At 56.0% G+C, this 21699-nt stretch overlaps 1 protein-coding gene across 2 annotated transcripts in view; it reads right to left on the bottom strand.

The window, feature by feature from the left end:
- Window positions 1–637: 637 nt before the first annotated feature.
- The window catches only part of COLEC11 (collectin subfamily member 11), a 32016-nt gene continuing 10954 nt past the window's right edge, over window positions 638–21699 (bottom strand). For both annotated transcript variants that reach the window (XM_019646271.1, XM_019646270.1), the window contains exons 2-7: window positions 21496–21639; window positions 12677–12748; window positions 5145–5216; window positions 2602–2655; window positions 1592–1687; window positions 638–1463 (exon numbers count right to left, since the gene is read on the bottom strand). In XM_019646271.1, coding sequence (XP_019501816.1) covers window positions 1072–1463; window positions 1592–1687; window positions 2602–2655; window positions 5145–5216; window positions 12677–12748; window positions 21496–21613 — 804 coding nt within the window. In that variant the 5' untranslated portion in view covers window positions 21614–21639 and the 3' untranslated portion in view covers window positions 638–1071. The remainder of the gene's footprint in view (window positions 1464–1591; window positions 1688–2601; window positions 2656–5144; window positions 5217–12676; window positions 12749–21495; window positions 21640–21699) is intronic.

Genomic DNA, 21699 nt, shown 5'->3' on the forward strand with positions numbered 1-21699 from the left:
AAATAGCAGCACCCAGAGAGGCCAGAGCCCCAGTCCCCACTGGGCACACGAAGGACCCAGGGACAGCCGCACAGGCAGGGGCACTTACAGGAGAGGCCCCTCGATCTTGGGGAGCCTGGGCCTTCTGCAGTGGATGGGGAGCAGGCGGGCCCTCCCTCGAGGGGATATCATCTCTACTCCAGGCGGGCGGGGCAGGGAAAGCACCAGAAGGAACATACCGTTTTTTATGAATTTTAACTCAGTGGTCAGCTTACCTGCTGCTGCGCCAGAAGCTCCGAGCGTGCAGTCTGGACCTGGTGACTCTCCCTATGAAAAGAACGCAGCCACAGCAAGGGGACGCCACCGCCCAGGTGAGGTGACAGAAGGCGTGAATGTCTTTCTGTCACGCTGGCTCTCTTAGTGGCTCTGGGGCAGCTGCCCGATGGAGAGGCCGTGTGGTGAGGGCCTGAGGCGTCCATCCAGCGGCCAGAGGGGCTGGATCCTATCCACCAACACAGCTGCCTGGAGCTGGTCAGGTAGAGACGATTTTGTCACAAGCCCCTGCGTTTGGGGTGATGTGGGGTACAGCAAATAGATAACGAATACAGCCATTGAGAACATTAGGAGAATAAAACACCACACACGAAGCTGTCAAGGTTGGAGTATTTATTTTTGTTTTTCCTGAAATCTGGGTTTGCAGCAAAGCAAAATTATTCCTACTTGGCTAATAGTGAAAAGGAATGTGTATTTTAGTATAAACTCCAGGAACACTGGTCAGTGTTGTCACGAGTGGGTTCTCTTCCTATGGAAGTTAAAAGGAAGACGGTTTCGTGAGACGACACCACGGCCGTCCTAACTGTTGTCACATCTCAGGGTTTCATTTGGTAGTTTGGACAAAGGCAGCAGCAGCCCTGCGTAATCATGACATAGTGAACATTTGGCTACAATACAAGTAAGAAAACTGCTCCTTCAGAAGGGATGCCCAGAAGCGTTTCCTCCTAAGCACACCGGCTCCCCGAGGTTCAGAGAACACGGCCCCGGGCGCCCGCGCGGCCGCGCTGCCCGAGCTCTGCACTCCGCGGCCGGCCGGCGTCACACGTGCTCCTTGTCGAACTCGCACATGAAGTGCATGGTGATGTGGCAGGCCACGTCGTTCCAGCCCCCCGAGGCCTCCATCTCCACGCAGTCCTCGTCCTCGTAGGCGTTGTTGGGCTCGCCGCCGCGCCACTTGTGGAAGGTCTGCATGGGGGAGCGGTCCGCGTAGACGAACGCGCCCTCCCGCTCCAGGTCGTTGATGCCGATGAAGACGCGGGCCAGGCCGGCCTGCGCGATGTAGGCGGCCATCAGGCTGTTGGTGGCCTCGTCCTTGGGCATGCTCAGCGTGCCCCCGCGGCCCTGGCAGGACAGCTGCGCGTCCGCGTACCTCTTCTCCTCCTTCACCAGCAGGTAGAGCTTGCTCTCCGTCTCGCGCACGCCGGCAACGGCTGCGGGGGAGGGCAGTGCTGCAAGGTGAGCGCTGGCGCGTCTGTAAACATGCCAGGGGCGCCCCACGGGCGGGGCGGACACGCACGCAGGCGGGCGCGGGCCCAGGGAAGCGCCGAAGGGGACATACCGTTTTTTATGAACTTGAGCTCGGCGGTCAGCTGGGTGACCTGGTTATCCATCTCCCCGATGGCCTTCCGCAGCTGGCTGCACTCGCACGGGACACCTGCAGAGACCAGGTGTGTTACGTGCAGACTCACCGAGGGGCTGGGCTCAGAGGGAAGCGGGCACCCCTCCCCAGCACACAGCTGTCATCCGAGCCGCCGCAGGCCTGCAGCCGTGCAGGCGCTGCATGCTCTATCCTGAAGGCCGGCAGCAGCAGCAGCGAGGGCTTTGGCAGGGGAGCCAGGGGCAGCATCTGGTTGGCGGGGGAAGGAAGAACGGAAGGAGAGAGCAGCGGAGGGACCGTGACAGAAGCTGAGAGAGGCCAGCGGTGGCTCGGCTCAGGATGGACACGGTGCTGCAGAGAAGACAAAGCGCAGCAGGAAAACGGCGGCAGCACAACCAACAGGACCAGTGACTGGACGTGGGGGTGAGCAGGAGTCAGGGGAGACCCCAGGTCCCTGTTTGAGTGACTCAGTGGGAGCGGAGCCACTGCTGAGCTGGGCTGGGAAGAGGGGTGCGCTGAGCTGACGGAGCCTATGACACCTCCAAGTGCAGAGCAGACTTGGGTGTAGACATGGGCCGTGCTGGCATGCACGTGGGGTAGAGGAGGGGTCGTGGGGAGTTGGCTGCAAGGATGACCTGAGTGAGGGAAATATCCAGAAAGTACAGTGTGCTTTTCTCAGAAGTTGGGGGGTCAGAGGAAGGGGGACACCCTGTGTACCCAGGGAGCTCAGGGCGAGGCCCGCGCGTGCTTCAGGACGGTGTGTCTGGGATGTGGGCACACACAGTCGGCAAGCGGGGTGCAATCGTAAGGAGGAGCGGGATACACGAGGGAGCAACAGACAAGGAGGGTACACATCAGCCTCATGTGTTCCGCTTCCCAGCCAGTGCGGTTTCACCTTGTGAGTGACACTGTTCTCAAAAGTGCAATTTTTAATTCGTATTTTTAAAATCCTTGGACCCTTTAGACCATACCAGGTTCTCCATTAGGGCCAGGGGGTCCTATGTCACCAGAATCTCCTTTTTCACCTGAAAAAGAAAAGCAAGGTTAAAGTCAACAAGCGGAGACGGGACGCATTTCATGAGTTCAAAGTGTCAAGGTGAACAGTGTCATTTCTTCCATGTGTGACACCCTGGGTTTCTCCAGAGCCACAGGAGTTTTGTTCTATAGACAACTAATTCTTCAGTTCCGTGTGTGTGATGGACATGTGTACATTTCAGGGGATCCTAGAACGGATCGGACAATCCTTTAAGCCAGTCGGGAGGATGCGGACGTGTCATGAAGCCCTGAGCAGGTGGCATGTCACGAGTCCTCAACACCATGAGTAAGTAGCAACCAAATCTGGCGCCATTCTCTCCATGTCCCTCATCACGGCAGGAAAATTCAGACAGGGCACGTGATCTGAGCGCCAAGTGGGCCACAGAGGTTTTCTAACCCAAATGGAGTAAAAGGTTCTCACAGTCATGCTGCAATCTGAGTCCTTCCTGTCCCCAACAGAGAGGCCATGTGCAGCACAGAGGGCACAGCCCCAGCAGACCCGGCTCCAGCCTCCCTTTCGATGGGGCAGGCCACTAGCCACTCAGCCCCTCCACTGCCCTCAACTTCTAAAACAAGTTTGTTGAACAAAATCATGGCCGCAAAGCTTTCTGGCTACTGCACAGTTAGGAGCAAGTGTTTCCGTAGCATCCCATGAGTATTCCTCAAGCACAGGCATCTCCGCTGGACAGGGACAGCCAGGGACAGCCAAGGGACAGCCGATGGGCCGTGGCTCCTACATCCACAGATTCGTGTTTCTCCGGCCGGGGAGGGACACACCTGGCAGTGTCCGTCCAGGCAACTCCTTTGTGTCCCTTGGTCAGCATCAGGGCATGGAAATGACTGAGAGTCAGCTTGACAAGGACCAGGATGGGACTCTCAGGGAGAAGCACATCAACTCAGCTCAGCCCCACGGCAGTGTTTGGGCGAGCTGTCCCTTGGGGCGGCGCTGAGCTCTACCCAGAGCACATCCCTACTCTGCGTCAACATCCACGGCACTGTCCACAGCAGCCAGAGGTGCAAACAACCAAGTGTCCATCAGCAGTGGCGTGGGCGACTGAACCTGCTCCATCCGTGCCCTGGAATAGCCTTCAGCCTCAGGAAGGAAGGAGACTGACACGCTCAGCATGGCTGGACCTTGAAGACACTCCTCTAAGTGGACAGGCCTGGCCTGACTGCATTCATGTGAAGTGTCGACAAGAGGCCAATTCATAGCGACAGAGCGCGGAACAGAGGTCACCAGCAGCAGGAGAGGAGAGATGGCACGTTATTGCTTCATGACACAGTGTCCCCTTGGGGTAGAGAAAACGTTTTGGGAATAGACAGTGATGATGGCTTCACGGCACTGCAAACATACTCAGTACCACTGAGTTACACTTAAAACAGTTTAAATGGCAATGTTTATGTCACAAATATTTCACCACAGTGAATATTGAGTATTTCCATTTTTTAAAGCGTGTATTCCTCGTCACTCCATGAACCCTCTGTGCCCTGTAATGAGCCAGCCGTCCCGGGGCAGGTGCTTCCCACAGACTTGCCAGGAGAGGCGGCCGCTGAGCCCGGCTGGCCACACGCTCTGCCTCACTCCTGGCCAAGGGCCCTTCCTGCCGGGGCCCGGCCGGGCTGGGGCAGGTCCGTGACCACGGCTCAGCCCCCAGGCCAGCTGATGAGGCACCAGACGCGGCCCCAGCACTGGACAGACAGCCCATCTCCCCTTTGTTCCTGGTGGACGTCCAGCAGCTCTGCTCCCCCCCCCCAATGGGCCCTCCCAGCCTCTGTCTCCTTTCCGGCACCGAGGACAGGACCTGCCAGTAGACCTCCCCAGGTGGCTCACTCACTGAGCTCAGGGACTGGGGCTCCTTGCCTCCTGCACCCCGCCGTGCCCTTCTGAGGGACAAACCGGGGGCTCAGAAAACACCTGCTGACTGAGTCACAATGGCAGGAGGGGGTGTGTGGTTCTGAGCCGACCCTGAGCCGCCCTGGGTCTCAATCCCTGACCTGCCCTCCACTCCCGGCCGTGCGGGTCAGACCAGCTGTGAGGCAGGCACGTTGTCACTGGAGCTGCTGCTGTCCTGCTGGGCCTCGCTGTCACCGAGAACCACCCCACAGTCACAGTGAGGCCACAACACGAGAGCTGGGAGTGGACAGCACAGCCCCGGGCACAGCCCTGCTGCTCCTCAAATGGGCCCCAGGCGTTAATTAAACTCGTTAAGGAGGTGCGAGTCCTGCCAGGCCCACCAGTCCCTGATCCTGACCACCTAGGGAAGTGGGGAGCACTTGAACCCTGAAGGGCAGGGGACTCGGCCAGGCCAGCAGCTGACTCGGACCACTCGCAGAACGCAAACAGTGCGGCAGAATTTGTCCCGTATAAAGCACACAAAAATAAGCCGGGCCTCCGGGCAAGACGGTCCCGTCTGCTGTCGTTCTCCGGGCCAAGTGTGAGCCTGGAAGGGAACGCGAGGCGAGGGCGCACCGGAAATACCTTTAGAACCAATGGGACCGATTTTTCCATGGCGGCCCACACTGCCTTTCTGTCCTTTGTCCCCCATGTCTCCTGTAGAAAACAAGATTGAAGTTGGTTGATGCACAGGTAACGCCATATCCCTCCCATTCACATCACACACACACACACACACACACACACACACACACACACACATGCGCGTACATGCTCACACACACGAGGACACCAACGCATCAGAGCTCTTCCTATCTTCAAGGTCATGTACGTAACTGATACCGGAAGCTTCCTCACAGTCACCTGTTGATAGATTCGCCTAAGGAGCACACTTCCCCGAAAAGTCACACACACTACAGAACGAAGGAGGCCAATTGGCGCATCGCTAAGTCCTGGCCGCACCCAAGGCCGCCCTTCACTCCGTGTGTAAGAGAAGAGAGGGCGGTCTCCCCCATCCCAGCAGGACAGCCCCCCAGCTCTATTCCTGCCCCCGGCCAAACCAAGCGAGCTCCTCAGGACCTCGGCCACCTGTGCCCACTCGGATGTGGGCTTCTCTTGCTGCATTTGCAGGTGTGCCCTCCGATCTGAATTCTTCAAATACGAAGCTGCAGGAGGGGCCAACAGCTCCGGGAACGCATCCTCACACGCCTGGTGCTGTGACAAGCCCCACCACCCCACCTGCCCCTCACCTGTCCCACTCTCACAACAGGACGGCACAGAAGGGGCTCTCACGTGTAAGCCTGTCTGCTGTGCTCATGGGACTGAGACGGAGAGCGGCCGCCCTCACCTACTGACAGAACGAATCAAGTCAGTGCAGACAACCTCCACGCTGTTTTTCTCCCACAAAGAGCTCTTACACCCTTGACGGCCACTCCTGCCCGTCTGCCAGGGTGACCACAGGCCGCAAAGCAAACCGACAAATAACCAGCAAGTGCCCGGAGAAAACTGGGGAAAGATGCCAACTGTGACGCAATTGTATAATTTCCCATGGATGTGTCTATGTGTGACTGCAACTGTAGACCCACCTGGAACCCCATTGTTCTAGAAACAGTGGGTCCTGGGGAAGCCAGGGAGAGGCCTCTGGAGGGAAGGAAGTGGAGGGCCTGAGCCTAAGACCCCCAGGAAGGCCCCGAGCCCCTCATTCCTGTTTGAGCTCCTCTGTCTCACCCTCGTCAGCCCTGACTCATCTGGACGTGTCCTGGGCCCCTGGGGTGGCCCAGCTCTGGTTCAGTCACCTGAATGGCCCTTTCCTGCCAAAGCGGTTGACAGAATATATCCTTTCTGGGTCAGTCATGACCCTATTTCAACCTGATTAATTCTCTTACAGCAAAATGTCACAGCAGTGAGAGAGAAAGAGAACAAACATTTCCAATTAATCAGTCAGTCAACTAATCAATTAATCAATGCGCTCACCCTATTGGTGATCCTGCATCAGAAAAGGAAATAGTGATGGGGAAACGCTAAATTCTGCCGTAGGATGTGATGAAGGGGCGTCCCTGAAGGGCATACAGGACATCCAGCGGGGCTGGCGGGTCCCAGGCCTGACACCAGCCCCCTCCCCTGGGTGCCCCGCGCCCTGCGAGACCAGCTAGAGACAGCTGCGGTCATGGAAGCTTGTCCTTCGTCGGCTTGGAGGAGCCTGAACTCTGCCGCTCCATGTCCCCAGCGTCCCAGTTTCCCGCGCCAGACAAAGGCAAAGCCATTTAACCCACAAGACAGCCCTCCAAACATTTAAAAGCATTTCTCTCTCAAACGTCCTCTCACCCGGCTGAGGGCCCTTCCCCAGCCTGGCTGCCTCTGCCTCGGGACATGCTCCAATCTGTCTTTGTTCCGCCAAAGGGTCACCACCTCGGACAAGTGCGCTCCTCTCGGCGTCAGCTTCTCATCTATAAAGTGGCATCAGAGTGGTGCTCACGCCACGGTCACTGGGCACACAGCAGGTAGGTCCAAACCCTGCCCCTGGCTGTGGGGCGGTTCCCACACCAGCGTGGTTCCCCACAGACTACCGTCAGGAGCCAGGAGCCAGGCCTGAAGGCATCAAGGCCTCCCCAGCCCAGAAGGTAGCGGACGGGTGCCTGAAAAGCCAGAGAGAGCCAGGCAGCCCCACAGCCCCCGGGCTGGCTCCCCTGTGTCGGCCAGGCCCCGGCCCCGGCCAGGGAGAGCCCTGGAGGCTGCCAGGCACCCCACCTCACCAGGCCCTGCTCAGCGCCCCCGTCCTAGACCAGGGTCCCCTCTACATGGCACCACTCTGGACCCTCGATGTCACAGGACCTGGTCCCCAACACGCCCCGATGGCCTGACAGGAAGACCTCTATAGGGAAGGGTGGGTGCTGGGGACAGTGGGCCTGCTGGACACAGCTCCCACGCCAAACGGTCCAGCTCCGATGGAGCTGAGTGAGAGCAGCTGCCGTTTGCTGAGCCCCTGCAGCGGGCCGTGCTGGTGCTGGGCAATTCACACAGGCGCGCGCACACACGCACAATACATGCAATACACATACACACATATACACACAAACACAATACACACACATATACGCACATAATACATACATACACATGTACACACATAATATACATACACATGCACAATACATGCAATACACGCATGCATATACACACATACACACAATACATGCATACACACATATACACACACGCGCACACATACACACACATATACAGACACACATACACACACATACACACACATATACACACACAATACATACAATACACATACATATATGCACGGTATTCACACAATACACATATATACACACACTGTACACCCACATTATACACACACACACACACACACACACACACAGACACAAAAGCAAACGCACACGCCATGTGCACACGTGCACCTCATCCTCACCCACACAGGGTGGGGAGCTGGGAGCATGAGCCAGGCTGGCACCCAGACCCCCGCCCACAGCACACGCGCCGCCCACGGCGACAGCCACACCCTGAGCCCTGCCGCTGCTGTGGGCTGTTGCTTCTAACGGGAACACTGTGTCTTTGGGGGGTGTTGGGAAGATAAAGGTGAGGAGCATTAAATCCCCTGCGACTGTGACCGTTTTCTGCGTTGTGGCACCCCAAGGGCTTTACGGAGCGGACATGTTTTTCTTGCCCACGAGGCTCAGAAACCAGCCTGTGGGCAGAAAAGCAGTGTGGCTGCAAGCCCAGAGGTCCTCTGAGGAGAACGGAAGGACAGGAGCTTGGCTGCCTGTCCCGCTTCCAAGGTGTCTAGCTCCTCCAACGACAAGAAGATATTCACAAAACGCAGGCAAACCCGCCCCCTCGCCCCCCACCCGGGTTGTGTGAGCTGATGGGAAATGCACAAGACACTCTGAGATCCTGTCCCTTTACATTCAGGGGCCGCTGTGGAGGCCCCCAGAGGGCGGGGAGCAGAGGCGACGGCCCCTCCGCGTCCCAGCCACTAATGAACCTGCACAGCACGCACTCGCCCTCCAGACACCACGAGGAGCGGAGCGCTCACAGCGGCAGGTGATTCTTATTAATTTTAATGAAGATGTCACACAGTCCTTTGAAGTGGAGACGGGGCACAAAGAGCACTTGGAATTGAGCATCCTCAGCGATTTTTAACAGAGGATAACGCGGCATCACAGAGCCCAGGAGCCCATCACTGACTCGGGCGCCCTCCACCTCCGCGTGCCAGGGGAGTCCCAGCTCCGGAATGCAGGGCTCGCAGCCGCCCGAATCTTGTCTTAGTTGCGTGTCTGGGGACCAGAAGCCTGAAAGCTGAGATGACACACTTAGCAGCTTGTGTCAGCAAAGCCAGCTCTGTACTCTTTCCACACGGCTGTGTGGGCTAGAAACGGGAAATTATTCCTATTTCAATCAGGGACAAAGGACAGCAGGAGGCCTCTGCCTGCGCTGTGGCTTGTCTGTTACGTTGTCAGCTTGCATGCACTTCTCCTGCAGCCTTTTGTGCTCCCGGCAGGGGGCTGCTCGCTGACGGAGACCCCCCAACACCCAGCAAATCAGCCAGGCCCCAGGGGAGCTGAGGTGAGAAGGGCACCCGGGTGGAGGGCGTCCGGGTCCTCCAGGCGGACCTGCAGCCCAGGCCGTGGCACCCCACAGGATCAGTACCTCCTGGGGGCATCCTGGTGGGCCTGCTGCACCCCAGCCGTCCCAGAAGCGAGGCTGCACTGTAACTCGCGCCCCACTGGCTCCCGCGCACACATGCTGCTGAAGACCCACCAGGCGACCGGCGGAGGAGGGCCTCCGGCTCAGCAGACCCTGAGAACGAACCCCGTCCATGTGCCCTCCTGCAGCCACTCACCTGCCTCCCCTACTGGGCCCTGCGGGGCTCCAGGGTGCGTCCCACAAGCACGGGGCACCTGACAGTGTCCAATTTAGTAGTTAGATGATGGGAAAATGCAATGGGTTGGGCTGCAGAGTGCCCAGCAGTGTCCATTCTCGATTTAGACGGTGTGATAAGCGAGAGCTTTGGTGGTCCCCACACGCTGGCATCACCTTTTCGACAGTGAGAATAAGAGAGAATGATGATGCTGAGAGAAATGGCTGAGCTAACCATCAGCGATAAGAGGTGACAGAGTTGAGAGCAGAGAAGCGTCTGTGTCAACTTGAAATCAGGCGTTACTGCCATTTGTATGCGGAGCTCAAACATCGTTACTTTGAAAACACATCAGTGAGATGGTGTCACGAAAATGAATTAGCGACCATCTAGACTAGGGCAGGTGTCCACTTCCCAGTGTGAACAGAGGAATACCCATTTCATCATTGTGTAAATGTCATTAGTTCAATAACACAATAAGTAGCATGCTGTACCTTCAGCACTTTCATAAGACGTATAGTGATAATAAGCCCTTTAGACTACAGCGGTTTTAGCTTATCGTGACCCAGAGCTTTATGAAGCGGCTAAGTCACTGCCCGCCCCCAACAGATGAGAAAACGAGCTCAGAGCTGCCTATGGCACCACCCTCCGTGCTCCTGGTCAGCCATCCTCCCCTGGCTCAGCCGTGCGGCCTCTGTCCTGATACCCTGGCTGTGCTGTTTCTCACAGGCGCCCGGGGAGCCAGGCCCCACATGTCCCTGCCTTCCGGGCCCCTGTGTTTTCCGAGGGAACGTGAGAAGGACGGGGAGACTGTGCATTAGCGCAGGCAGAGGTGGGCGGGCATAGAAGCTGCACCGACAACCTTTAAAGTTCAAATGCCACTTCTGGCAACTCTAAGGAAATATTCAGAGACATGCCCGGGAAATATAAGTGCAAAGTATCTTATGCATCAAGACGAACCCAAAAAAGGCTTCAAAAAGACAGAAAGACAATCCCAAAAAAGGACATAAGGCAGAAAAGAAATACAAAGGACTGCTGAACACTTGAAAAAAATGACCTCACTTCCTTCATAATGAGGGATGCCAAGTGGACCCACGCCATGGGGCGTTTCACTCCACTCCGTGGTGGCCTCGGGGTCGGAGGGTGTTGGGGGCTGCTGCAAACTGATTCAGCCCGTTTGGAGGGTATTATCTACCGAAATGTCAAGTGCACGAGCATCTGGATCTGGAGACTACATGGCTAGGCATTTATCTTCAAGCTACACTCACACATTAAAAAGTGACAAATACAAGACTGTTTGCTGCAGCAAACCCCCAGGAAAACGTAAACCCCAAGAGCAGGGGAGCAGTTGGATAAAAGTGCGATGAATTCGCACTGTGGGAAAGGGCGAGGGGAGCGTCTCTCACGCAGAATAGCTTCCAAGACGCACAGCTAAGTGGGAAGGGCGGAACACGTGTGTATCACGCAGCTCTCAACAGGGAAGCAAGCGCGTATGAATGTGCTTGTCAGTCCATAAGATAACTCCAAAGATGAACCAACCTGCCAGGGGCTGTGGGTGGGAGGATGGCTGCAGGGCCGGGACGGGGAGGTGACCGTCCTCTGTGAATACTTTGAACTGTGAGAACAGTTCATTTACGAGGTGTGATCAAACATACGGTGAATGTTTAAATAAAAAAAATTATTACCAGAATAATTGCCGTATACCAGAAGCAATGTGTGACACGGGGCATTGTCATGTTGGAGGATGATTTACGGCACACTTTAAAACACACCTTCTCTCAACCGTAACTCACACCCGACTGACTGCACTGAACAAGTTGAAACTTGTCACACACTGTTACTAAGATTCGACACACTTCCCGTATTGAAGATCCTGCCTTTCCATTGGATGGCACTCGGCAGCAGCAGTCACCGTGTTTTGTGATCACAATGGAAAGGCTCCATGTCACACATCATTTCTGGTATAAGGCAATTTCTGTCAAATAAAAACATCATGGTGTGTCCTCATCCACTTGATTCACCACATCTGGCACCATGCGACTTCTGGCTCTTCCGCAAAGTCAAAATGATTCAGGACATCGAGGCAGCCATGACAGCGCAACTAAAGACACTCACGAAAGAGGACTTCCAGAGCTGCTTCAGAAACTGGCAAGAACGATGGGATAAGTGTGTTCAAAGCAAGGGGGAGTATTTTGAAGGGGATTAATGGCCATGTGTCTTTTACTGGAATAAACTTTTTTTATTTAAACATTCATCATATTTTTTTATCACTCCTCATATTGTTAAAAATCATTTTTATGAGTAAATTGAAAAATAAGAAACAAAAGTCAGCACCTATGGTTGACGGAGGGATACAGTGCTCTGGGTCTCGAATGTGACAAGGGTCCCACAGGTGTACACAGCTGTCAAACTCACTGCGAGGTTCACTTCACAAGGAGGTGTAAATCACACCTCAAAGAGATTTTTTTTAAAGTCCATGGGTTTAAAAATATATGTTCAATGGCCTTTATTTATGTTGTTAAAATAATTTTTTAAAACTGGAAACGGCCTAACTCCCCAATGTTACGAGATTGGTTGGGGATTGGCTGATAAACTGTAGTCTATATTCTCATAGAACACGGTGAAAACTTCGACAAAGCACTTCTATAGACAGATTTTAATGACTGTGTAAAAAACATTTAAAGAAGTAAAAGTGAGTGTATCCTACTGTTAACAACGGCATTTATTAAACATCTGTGGTTACTGTGTACCGACTTCACAGCCTTGATGTGGCTCCTGTGCGCTTGGCACAGCCCAGCAGGCGGCGGGGCGGAGGGGGGGGGGACAGACTCAGAGCAGCTGGGCTCGCTGGCTTCAAGCGGGAGCCGCTGGGTAACCACACGCCTGCTGTCTGTGCGCTCTCCTTTGCACACCTTCCTAGTTGTCTGCACACCCTCACAATTGCACTTACACATGTAATACCCACACATGGTCCCCGTTTTGCACACGCACACACACCCCACTGTATGCACCTCCCAGGCAGCCCCTCCTTCTTGGAGCCAGCGGGCGGCGCCTGGAAGCACTGTGTAAGGAGCCCCGGCCATGCCCTACTCCACAGCCGGCCAGCCGCCCTCCTGAGACCTCCACGCACTGGGGCCTCTCCATCCCCCACCCTGTTCTCCCCCACAGCCGGCAGGAGCCGGCGTGCCCGCCGTGCCCTCGGGCACAGGGCCCTGAGGGGCTGAGATGGTACCTTTTTCTCCTGTGGGGCCCACTCTTCCCGGCCGTCCTGGTGCGCCTTTGTCTCCCTTCTCTCCGGAGTCCCCTGCGGAAGAAGTCGCATCATTCAGGACTCGCTCTGAGCACAGGATCCAGTGTGACGTGTGGAGGGATGGCAAGAGGAAAGCCTGCCCCTGTGTCTGTGCCACCAGCCCTCCCGCGGGCTTCCTCGCCACCCCAGCTGCAGCCCCAGCACCCCACCCCAGGCATCTCACCCCTTCTTCTCAGGGCTCTTCGCTTCCTTGCCCTGCTCTCTCCTCCGGGACGTATTTGTCCCTCTCTCCACTTATCCCCCTGGCTGGCCCCAGTCTGTCCCCTGGCACACCGGGCTCCCCGAGATCCCCAGCCTCTGCTCTGCTGCCCCTCAGCGCCCTAATGTCCACACAGAGAGAGAAGTGTCCCATGGCCAAGCATCCCTCCTGGCCTCTCTCCGCTCTCTGTCTGCCTTGCACACTTGGGAAGAATTAACCTGGCCTCTCTCTGTGTCCCCTTGTCTCCTTGGCATGAGCCCCCCTACCCCCGGAGCACATGCTCCTGCTCAGGGGCAGTCTAATGGTTGCTCCCCAGAAATTCTGCACGCTCTCCTGGTTCTAGTATCGACACACTGAACCTCCCAGCTTTCACGCCCCGGCCAGCGGTCATCTTGGGTTTCTGTCTCTCTCATCGGGGACATGCGAGCACTGCCCAGCTCTGGGAAGCCCAGCCGCGCCCCCTCCTGTGGGGGTTCCCGCTTGCAGGGGGCCTCCGTGCTCATCTGCTTCTCTGCAGCTTTGCGGACGACGGACCACACGGCTCGCCCTCAGGCGTCCTGGGCAGGGGACAGAGGTGTGGTGGGAGCCCAGAGTGTGGCATCCTGAGGGGAGACACCACGGCCCCTCCCTAGGCCCCCCACTCTAACCCACCCAAACTATCTTAAAACACAGACCCACTTATATCACTGCCCTTCTCCGAAGACATTTAACACCACCAATGGGCTAACTTACTTACAAACAACATCCCGTTTTTAAGCTCCTTCTCAATACAGTCTTGACCTGGGACCTAGCTCCTCCTGACGCTGTCCCCTCTGCCTGTCCTGCCCTGACCATCAGCCCACCTGCCCAGGTGTCACCCTCCCACCGGGCTCTCCAGGAGATATTACCTGATTCCTTCACTGAACCTCTCATTTCTCTGGTGACTGGCACCCTGTTTCACATCACTGTCATTTTTATGTGGTCTCACACACTTAGCGGCTGCACTGTTCCTCCTGTGAGCACATGTATGACGCTGACACGTGGCCCACGTCCCTTCCAATTTATCGACAATGCAGGCCAACATCCACGCTAACTTTACTTCTCTCTAAATCTCCATGTGCACCTGTGCTGGGTGAGAAGCTCAAGTAAGGGCACAGGTTCCCCAGTGAAATCCCCAAAGTGGATAACCTGGTCCAAAGGAGGTGACCGTCCATTTAAATTTAAGTAAACAAAGAGAAAAGCAAAGTGAGTGCCAATAAAAAGTAGGAGACAGGGCCGGCCGAATGGCACGTTGGTTAAGAGTTGGCTTGGGACACCAGCTCTGAGCAGCAGGGCCCCGGTTCGGATCCCACATGAGGGCCAGTGACGCTGCACCCTCTACAGCTAAGATGCTGAACAACAGCTCAACCTGGAGCTGGGCTACTGTGAGTCGCCGGCAATGGCGTAGGCTGCAGCAGAGCTGCAGTGGGTTGCCATAAGCTACTGTGAGTGGCCGGCAGCTGGCGTGAGCTGCCAAGAGCCTCCATGAGCTGCCGTCCAGTGGCCAGCAACCGATCTGCCTCACCCGGGAAGAGCACAATGATAATACCAACATGGGCCAGTGAAGCGAGGTCCTCCACAACTAGACTGAAGAACAAAAGGACAGCAACTTGTCTGTTCCCCTTCCCCGATTCCCCAACACTGTTCCCCTCCCCCAATTCCTCAATTAAAAAAAAAAATCTTAAAAAAAATAAGTAGCAGACAGAGCTATGTCATTGTCACACTCATGCCTCAGCTGAGATGGCTCCACCGAGCCACCTGAAGAATGGGGGGTTGACACCTGTGTGTTGGCACAAGCTCAGCACACACATGTGGCCCTTGAATCTCTGGGTCATTCCCTTTTCTGATCTTTATAAAGAAAGGAAATTATTACAACAGCCACATTTGGAGGAACACTGATAGTCTAGCAAGAAACCCCAACTACCAGAGTGAGCTTGGAGTCAACCATCAGCAGATGTGTGAGGGCAGCAATATCGTGAAAGAGAAGTGACAGCAGGTGGCACAGGACTCCGGGGGCAGCCAGGACCTGCCCTGAGACGAGACACCAAGCGTCCTCACTAAGAGAGGGACAAGCCAGCAGCAGTGAGCAGGAGCCGTCGAGGAACCTTGTCCGTGAAATTGATGTCTGAAATAAACTGCTGTGTCACTAGGCTGAGTAACAGAATGGCCGATGACAACGGCTAACTCATGAAACAAAAGATTATGATGAACTTTTTCACAGGCAAAACCAAGATGAAGAACTGGAAAGCTCTGGCTTTGAAACGACCAAGTGGAGAGTTGAAGAGAAGCCCCACAAACGGCAGTGTCCCTCTCACGGGAAGCCGGACCGGGAGATGGACCCAAGGCCGCCCTCGCTGTGCAGACTTCCCGGCTGTAATTTCCTGAGGGAAAGAAAGCATGAGGGGACACGGTGAAGGTGCCCACGGAGCACCACGCAGGGAAATGGGGGGAAAGTGTCAGCGACCCTGCAGAACATCAGGAACAAAGAGGAAATTCTCTAAGCTGCCAAGAGAAGAATTTTCAAAGGCTGCCTGCATGTGAACGAGAATCAGATTGACATAAGAATTCTCATTAGCAACCCGGGATACAAGAATAAAACGAGGCAGTCACTTCAACAAAAGAGCCATAATTTAAACCGAGAGAGCAGAAAGTCCTCTCTGGTGAAGTGGCTTTGAAGCTGACACCAGCTGCACAAGTATGATGTCGACGTCGCCAAACAGTAGTGGAAGGAAGTGCTGGGAGCAAAGGGGGCCCCACCTGTGCAGGTGAGACGCCAAGGCTCAGGAAGCGGTTTGGGCAAGCCCCCCAGGGATGAGAGAAGAGCTCTTAGCCCCGCACTTCAGGCCACGGGAGCCGCCGACCGCTCCACACAGGGAAACGCACCCCGGCCACCGGGAGGAAGAGCAGGTGTGTGTTCCTGCTGCAGCCTGGCCAGGGCCAGCGCGTAGCAGGACCTCCGACCTCCGTCACAGCAGCCCGCCCCACGGCCCAGCCCCCGCTGACTCAAAGCTCCTGGAAGACAATTCACACCTGCCCAGCTCTCGGGTCCACGCAGGGGCTGCCAACACGTGTAGAAAATTAACACTCCGTGCACCCACTGGCTTTTCTTTTGCTGATTAAGGTAATTCCTAGAGTTTACATGGGGCATTCACTTATTTCCATAATTCAGCCTCGCCCAGCTCGGGAGGCAGGGGCCATTCATGTCCATGTCACTGAGGAAGAACTAGGCTTGGATGAGCCGGCCCCCCAACCCCGGCCTGGGCCACACCTCCTCAGGACATCGAAACCCTAAGAGGAGGACGAGGGACATAACCAGGCCGCCAGTGACCCAGCACTGCTTACCCTGGCCTCCCTCGTCTTAGAAGAGGAAGCAGTAAGGGCCGTGGCCTGTCGTCAGAGCTTCTGCTGGCTCACCCGCCTCCACGGGCCCATCTCCAGGCTGATCAACGGCTCCCCATCACGATCAAGGCACAGAAAGACCCTGAACCTCACTGAACAGCCCGTGTCCCAAACTCAGTTTACGAAAGCAGGAGAGAGGAAGAAGACATCTCGACGAAGAGTAAGGCTTTCTAACGGGCAAGACCTAACGTGCGTTTTCTCTCTCAGCTAATCGGAAAATCCACAAAACACCGCTCTCCCCAGGGATTCTGCTAAACTGACGTGTGACCAAACCGCCAGCGTGGACGCGGGCACCCTGAGCTCCTCGCTGCTGTCCCTGCCATGAGCGTGTCCAGGACAGTCAGGTGGCCTCCTGAGCAGCTGGGCATGTCAGCTGTCCAGACTGCGACTCATCTTTGACGAGGGTTCGTGAACTACGTTGGGAAAGCACCACGCTGGTCGTCGTGACTGTTACGTGGCCACCCTAACCCTGACCCTCGTGGCAGAGACCCTCCCCACCCCATTCTTTTCTAGTGACCTTGGCCTTGTCCTTGGAGACGAGCCCTGGCTGTGCTTCCTAAGAACGGAGACTGTTTTCAAGCTCTGTTCATACGCTTCATTCTGTGAAATGTTCGCAGTCTGCGAGTGTCGGGGGACATCCTGATCTCCGCTCAGCTGGTAGTAACTCCAGGCCGCACCTCTAGAAACCTCTGCACTCAGGAAGCACACGCATCCCCTAATGCATGGGCACGGAGCACAGGAGCCCGTCTCACGTCCTCTCCTTCATCAGGTATTGACTGGGGCTATTTATTGCATAGTGTTCTCCATGAGGAGTGATTTCTCCACCGGGAGAGGCTCACATTTCAACGGTCTGGCTCATTTGCTGCCACATTAACAAACTGCTCTCTCCTCTTTCAGAGAAGACAGGAAGCGTGGACTGTGTGTGTTTCCCCCTTGCCAGCCTCCCTGCAAATCACACAAAAGTCCCTGAGCAGACAGTTTCTGCCTGGATCGCACTGGGGGTAATTCTCGACCCCACCAGGAAGGCGCACACTGGTTATTCAGGGCAGCCCGCTGAGGACGTCCCGGCTTCATGACACCTGCCTCTACAGCGGGACGAGGAAGGCTGCGCACGGACGCCACCGCCTGGAGGAGCAGTGGGTGCTGGGGAGGAGAGACAGAGCCCTCGGCCAAGCGCTCATCCTGGACAAGGGAACACGCAGACCAGCAGTGTCACCACGCTCAGAACAGCCACGTCCCCAAAGGGTGTCATATTACTGGCTATCATCAACCTTGTTTTAAGCGAGGGCAGTTAATGGTTTCTAAATTAATTTGGTAAAACCTGTAAGAGTAACTGTGCCCTTGAAAAACCTCTGAGCAGCAGGCTTGCTAATATACATAAATGTCTCCCACCTGCGACCAGAGTTCCAGCCACTGAGGAAAGACAGCTTTTCCCCATCAAAGGAGCTGTTACTCTCTCCAAATGCAAAGATTATGTGTTATAGTTAGTCCTCTATAGTAAATATGTTCCGTCTCAAGCACCAACAGCAGTCAGTGCCTACGGATGCCCGAGGCGTGCTGAGGAGGTGTCTCGAGCCATCTGCACCGTGGACAGAACCACAGGCCGCGAGGGCACGGGCCGCCTGGGGGCTGTGTTCCCTCAGGCTGCAGGCCGCGGCCTCACTGGGGCCATAACGAACTGGGCAATGGGTCTCCATCCCGCATCTCCGTGTCTGTCGCGCAAATAAACGGAGCCCCTCCGTCTTCAGAGCAGGACCTGCGCTGTCTGTATTTACATCTCCCCTGACTGACACAGTTCCTGACACGTCAGTGTAATGAATCCTTTCACAGACGAGTCTGGCTCATCATGGTCGAGCGCGGGCCGGGTGGGGACCTGTCCTCTCCCCGATTCTGTGCACGGCCAGCGCACGCTTAGTGTTAGCCATCGTCCTGGAGGGGGACGCAGGCCGGCCCCGTGGCCACCGTGTGCGCTGTGGCTGGGAGTGATGTGTATGCCACACACACCATGCGGCGAAGTCCTCACTGTCCCCAGGACCCTTCCTGGAGAAGGTGGAAGCGTCCTCACACTTCGCCCCGCGGCTCCCGTGTCTCTCCGTGGTCTCGGGCATCACATGGTGTGAGCGTCACAGCACGTTTGCACGGTCAGGCGGGATGTGTGAGCCTGACACGAGGGGCCGCACCCTTCACCACCCGGCGTGGAGCACACACCTCTCGGCCAACGACAGGTGCGGGGCACACCCACACCCACAGGCAGGGCTCCCTGGACGCCAGTCTGCACTTGCAGGGGACAAAACCCTGCCCGTCCCAAGCCGCTATTGGCTGGAAGCCCCACACTTGCTTTCTGCCACAGCTCCTATCCTGGTCCCACCCCTGCTGCCAATCTAAGGCTCAGAGCCACAGCTTCCTGCGTGGATGAGGGGCTGTGTCTCCGTCAGCGCACACACATCTCGGGGAAGGGGCCACACTGTCCCCGGGATTCTACCCTCCCTGGCTCTCCACCCACCGAACAGTGACGACGTGAGGAGAGGGACATGCTAATTAACGTCAGTGCAGTCACCGTTTCACGTCACCTCTGTGTATTCAGTCGTCACCTGTGCACCTTGAGTGTACACAACTTTTATTTGTTATTTATACCTCAATAAGCTGCAAATAAAAAGAACATGGCATCCCGTTTAAGGCTTCAATGAACATAGTAAGACGTTTCTCCAGTAGAACTGTCCCTTTGATACTGACAGACGAGGAAGGCATGCCACCATGGGAACCCAGGACGTACAGCGCGTGCTCCCGGGTGCGTGGCCGTGTCCCATCCACGGCCTGAGTCTGTGGGCACAGTGTCAGCATCACCCAGGAAGGAGTGTCCACCTGGGGAGGACAGGCCTGGGGCAGCAGGTCCACCCCGGCTTCGCGATGGACTCTCTTGTCTCAAGCACTCCGTCCTGTCTTGCTCGCTGCAGATGCCCGGACAGCACTTGGGACAGGGATGAATAGAGTGACACCAGGTCGCCTGTCTGCTGAACAGGCTTTGGCCTGGGAACAACCGGCCCCTCACTGACGACTGCTCGGTGGTAAGTGCTGAGAAACGGTTGATGCCAGGAAGCACCTGGGCTTCACACACAAACACACACACGCACACACACGGGACAGACCACCCGGTGCCCAGCACGCGGACTGGGATTCTGGGTTCTGCGGACACGGACACGGTCACCAACACCAATTTCAAAAAGCATCTGGCTCAGAAGTGCCCTCAGGATACGCTTGAAAACCCAGAGATATGTGAACATTGATGTTGCCCTAATTATCCATTTAAATTGTAAATACAGCTAAACTGTAGAAAATTTGGACTGTTACCTCCATGAGTTTCTTAAACACCACAATTCCATACTCAGAGAAAACCACTGCTAACACGTCACCATACTTCCTTCTAGCTTTTTCCTCTATTTCTATGTATTTGTATATTTTTAGCAGAATTAGGAAAAGATTAAATTTTTGTACTAGCGTCGGAATACACTGAATCTTTCTGTAACCATAAGCAAACATTGAAGCCATTCTCTAAACTCTGCCCCTTTGGTGCCTCTCCAGGTCGTCGGAGTCAGGGGCCGTGTGCTCAGGAGCATGGGCGATTTTATGAGCAGAAATCAAACAACTGCCGGGATTTAATTACTAAGCTCCTCGACCCGAAAGCAAGCGCGTGGCAGGAAATGCCGCTGCATTGAATGCTCACAGTGCCCTGTGTCCCCTTCCCCGTTTGAGGTTCGGACTGAGGGGCAGCGCCTGGGGGAGAAGGCGGCAGCCACACCCCTGGACTTGCACACAGTCCACCCTGGCCACGCATCCTCCCGCTACCTGCATCACCTCAGAGAGAGGGACACACACACGCAGGTGACATCTGCACAGCCTCCATGGGACCCAGGGCACGTGGCACGACTGCAAAGGTCCCCGCTCAGCGCTCCTGAGAAGCGTCTGAACAGTTTTCATAATGGAACAGACAAGGGCTGTGCCCCGGGCCTGGGACCCACGCCCACACGCCCAGCGTGCGGGGGCCACGGACAGGCGCCCACGCTGGACGCCAGAGTGGAGGAGGGGGAGGTTCAGGACCCAGGAGCCCATGGCGGAGAATCCCTCTCTCCCAATGTCACGTGTTCAAATTTAAAACTGAACGTCCCACCAGGAGCCCACACTAGTTAAAGTCAGGGCCCCAACTCGCCCTGTCACCAAACTTGTGAGTGAGCGGCATAGGTCGTTTCAGTTTCCTCCAATGTAACTAAAACGTTTACAAGAGGGTCAGCGTGTTTATTACAACTAAGAACGCAAAAGCCAGCCGCCTGACTGGGCTGCAGGGCTGTCTTCTTGGTCTCCACACAGCGTGAAAGTGGCCCAAGGAGACCTTCTCACACAGGACTGTCCCCCAACAACGTCCTGCAGCAGTCAGAGCGGGGAGGAGAGGGACTGGGACGGAGGCAGTGACCGGGTGCCAGCCTGGCCAGCCCCCCTCAGCCACACCCTGTTCCCGATTGGAGCACCGCGTGCTGGAGCCATCGCGTCCTCTCTTGAAATTCCTTCTAACTTCTGAAGCAAGGGCCCCACGTTGTCATTTTGCAGTGGGCCCCCATAATTCTGGGGCTGGCCCTGCCTGGGAATTACAAGGTTTGGAATCTCCTGCCCCGGCTTTGTGGAAACCGAGACCTTCTTCAGTAAAGAGCTGCTCATTTGCAAGGGAGAGCTGAGGTGCCCCCCCACACCTGTGTCGGCCCCCCCCTCTGCTCTGCAGGGCTTTCTGCCAGGAAGCAAAGCACACCCCGGCAGCCCACCCATGGAGCAGCACCGGCCTCAGAGCTGCACAACCCACTTTGGCAAATTGCTGAGTCCCTGAGCCTCCAGTGTCCCTATCTGCAAAATGGACCAGGTGAGGTCACCTCATTCTCAGGCTCACATGATAGCAAGTGCAGAGCCAGGAACAACGTCAGCTGCCTGCAGGTCCTGGGGAGCAGGCCAGCTGCACAGAAACACTGCTGAGTGACAGAATTCCCGGCTGAAGAGTGTGGACATTAGGTATTCCAGCCCCTGGCTTTTCAAGTGGGGACACTGAGGCCACCGCGGTGGCAGATTTGCCCGAGGCAGAGGTTACCTTTCAGGCCCGGGACGAGGATCTGCACGGAGCAGGCGTCGTCCGCCGTCTGCTGAGGGTCTCCAGATGGGACCAGCGACAGGAAGGCCAGGCCAATTAGGGCCAGATCCTTCCTCATGATGAGTGCTGGCAGGACACTGACTCCTGAAGGAAGGAAGGAAGGAATAAACAGTGACGGGAACTCTGAAAACTGCGGACAGCAAG

This window comes from Hipposideros armiger, unplaced genomic scaffold (genome assembly GCF_001890085.2).
Source record: "Hipposideros armiger isolate ML-2016 unplaced genomic scaffold, ASM189008v1 scaffold_100, whole genome shotgun sequence".
Lineage (NCBI taxonomy): Eukaryota > Metazoa > Chordata > Mammalia > Chiroptera > Hipposideridae > Hipposideros > Hipposideros armiger.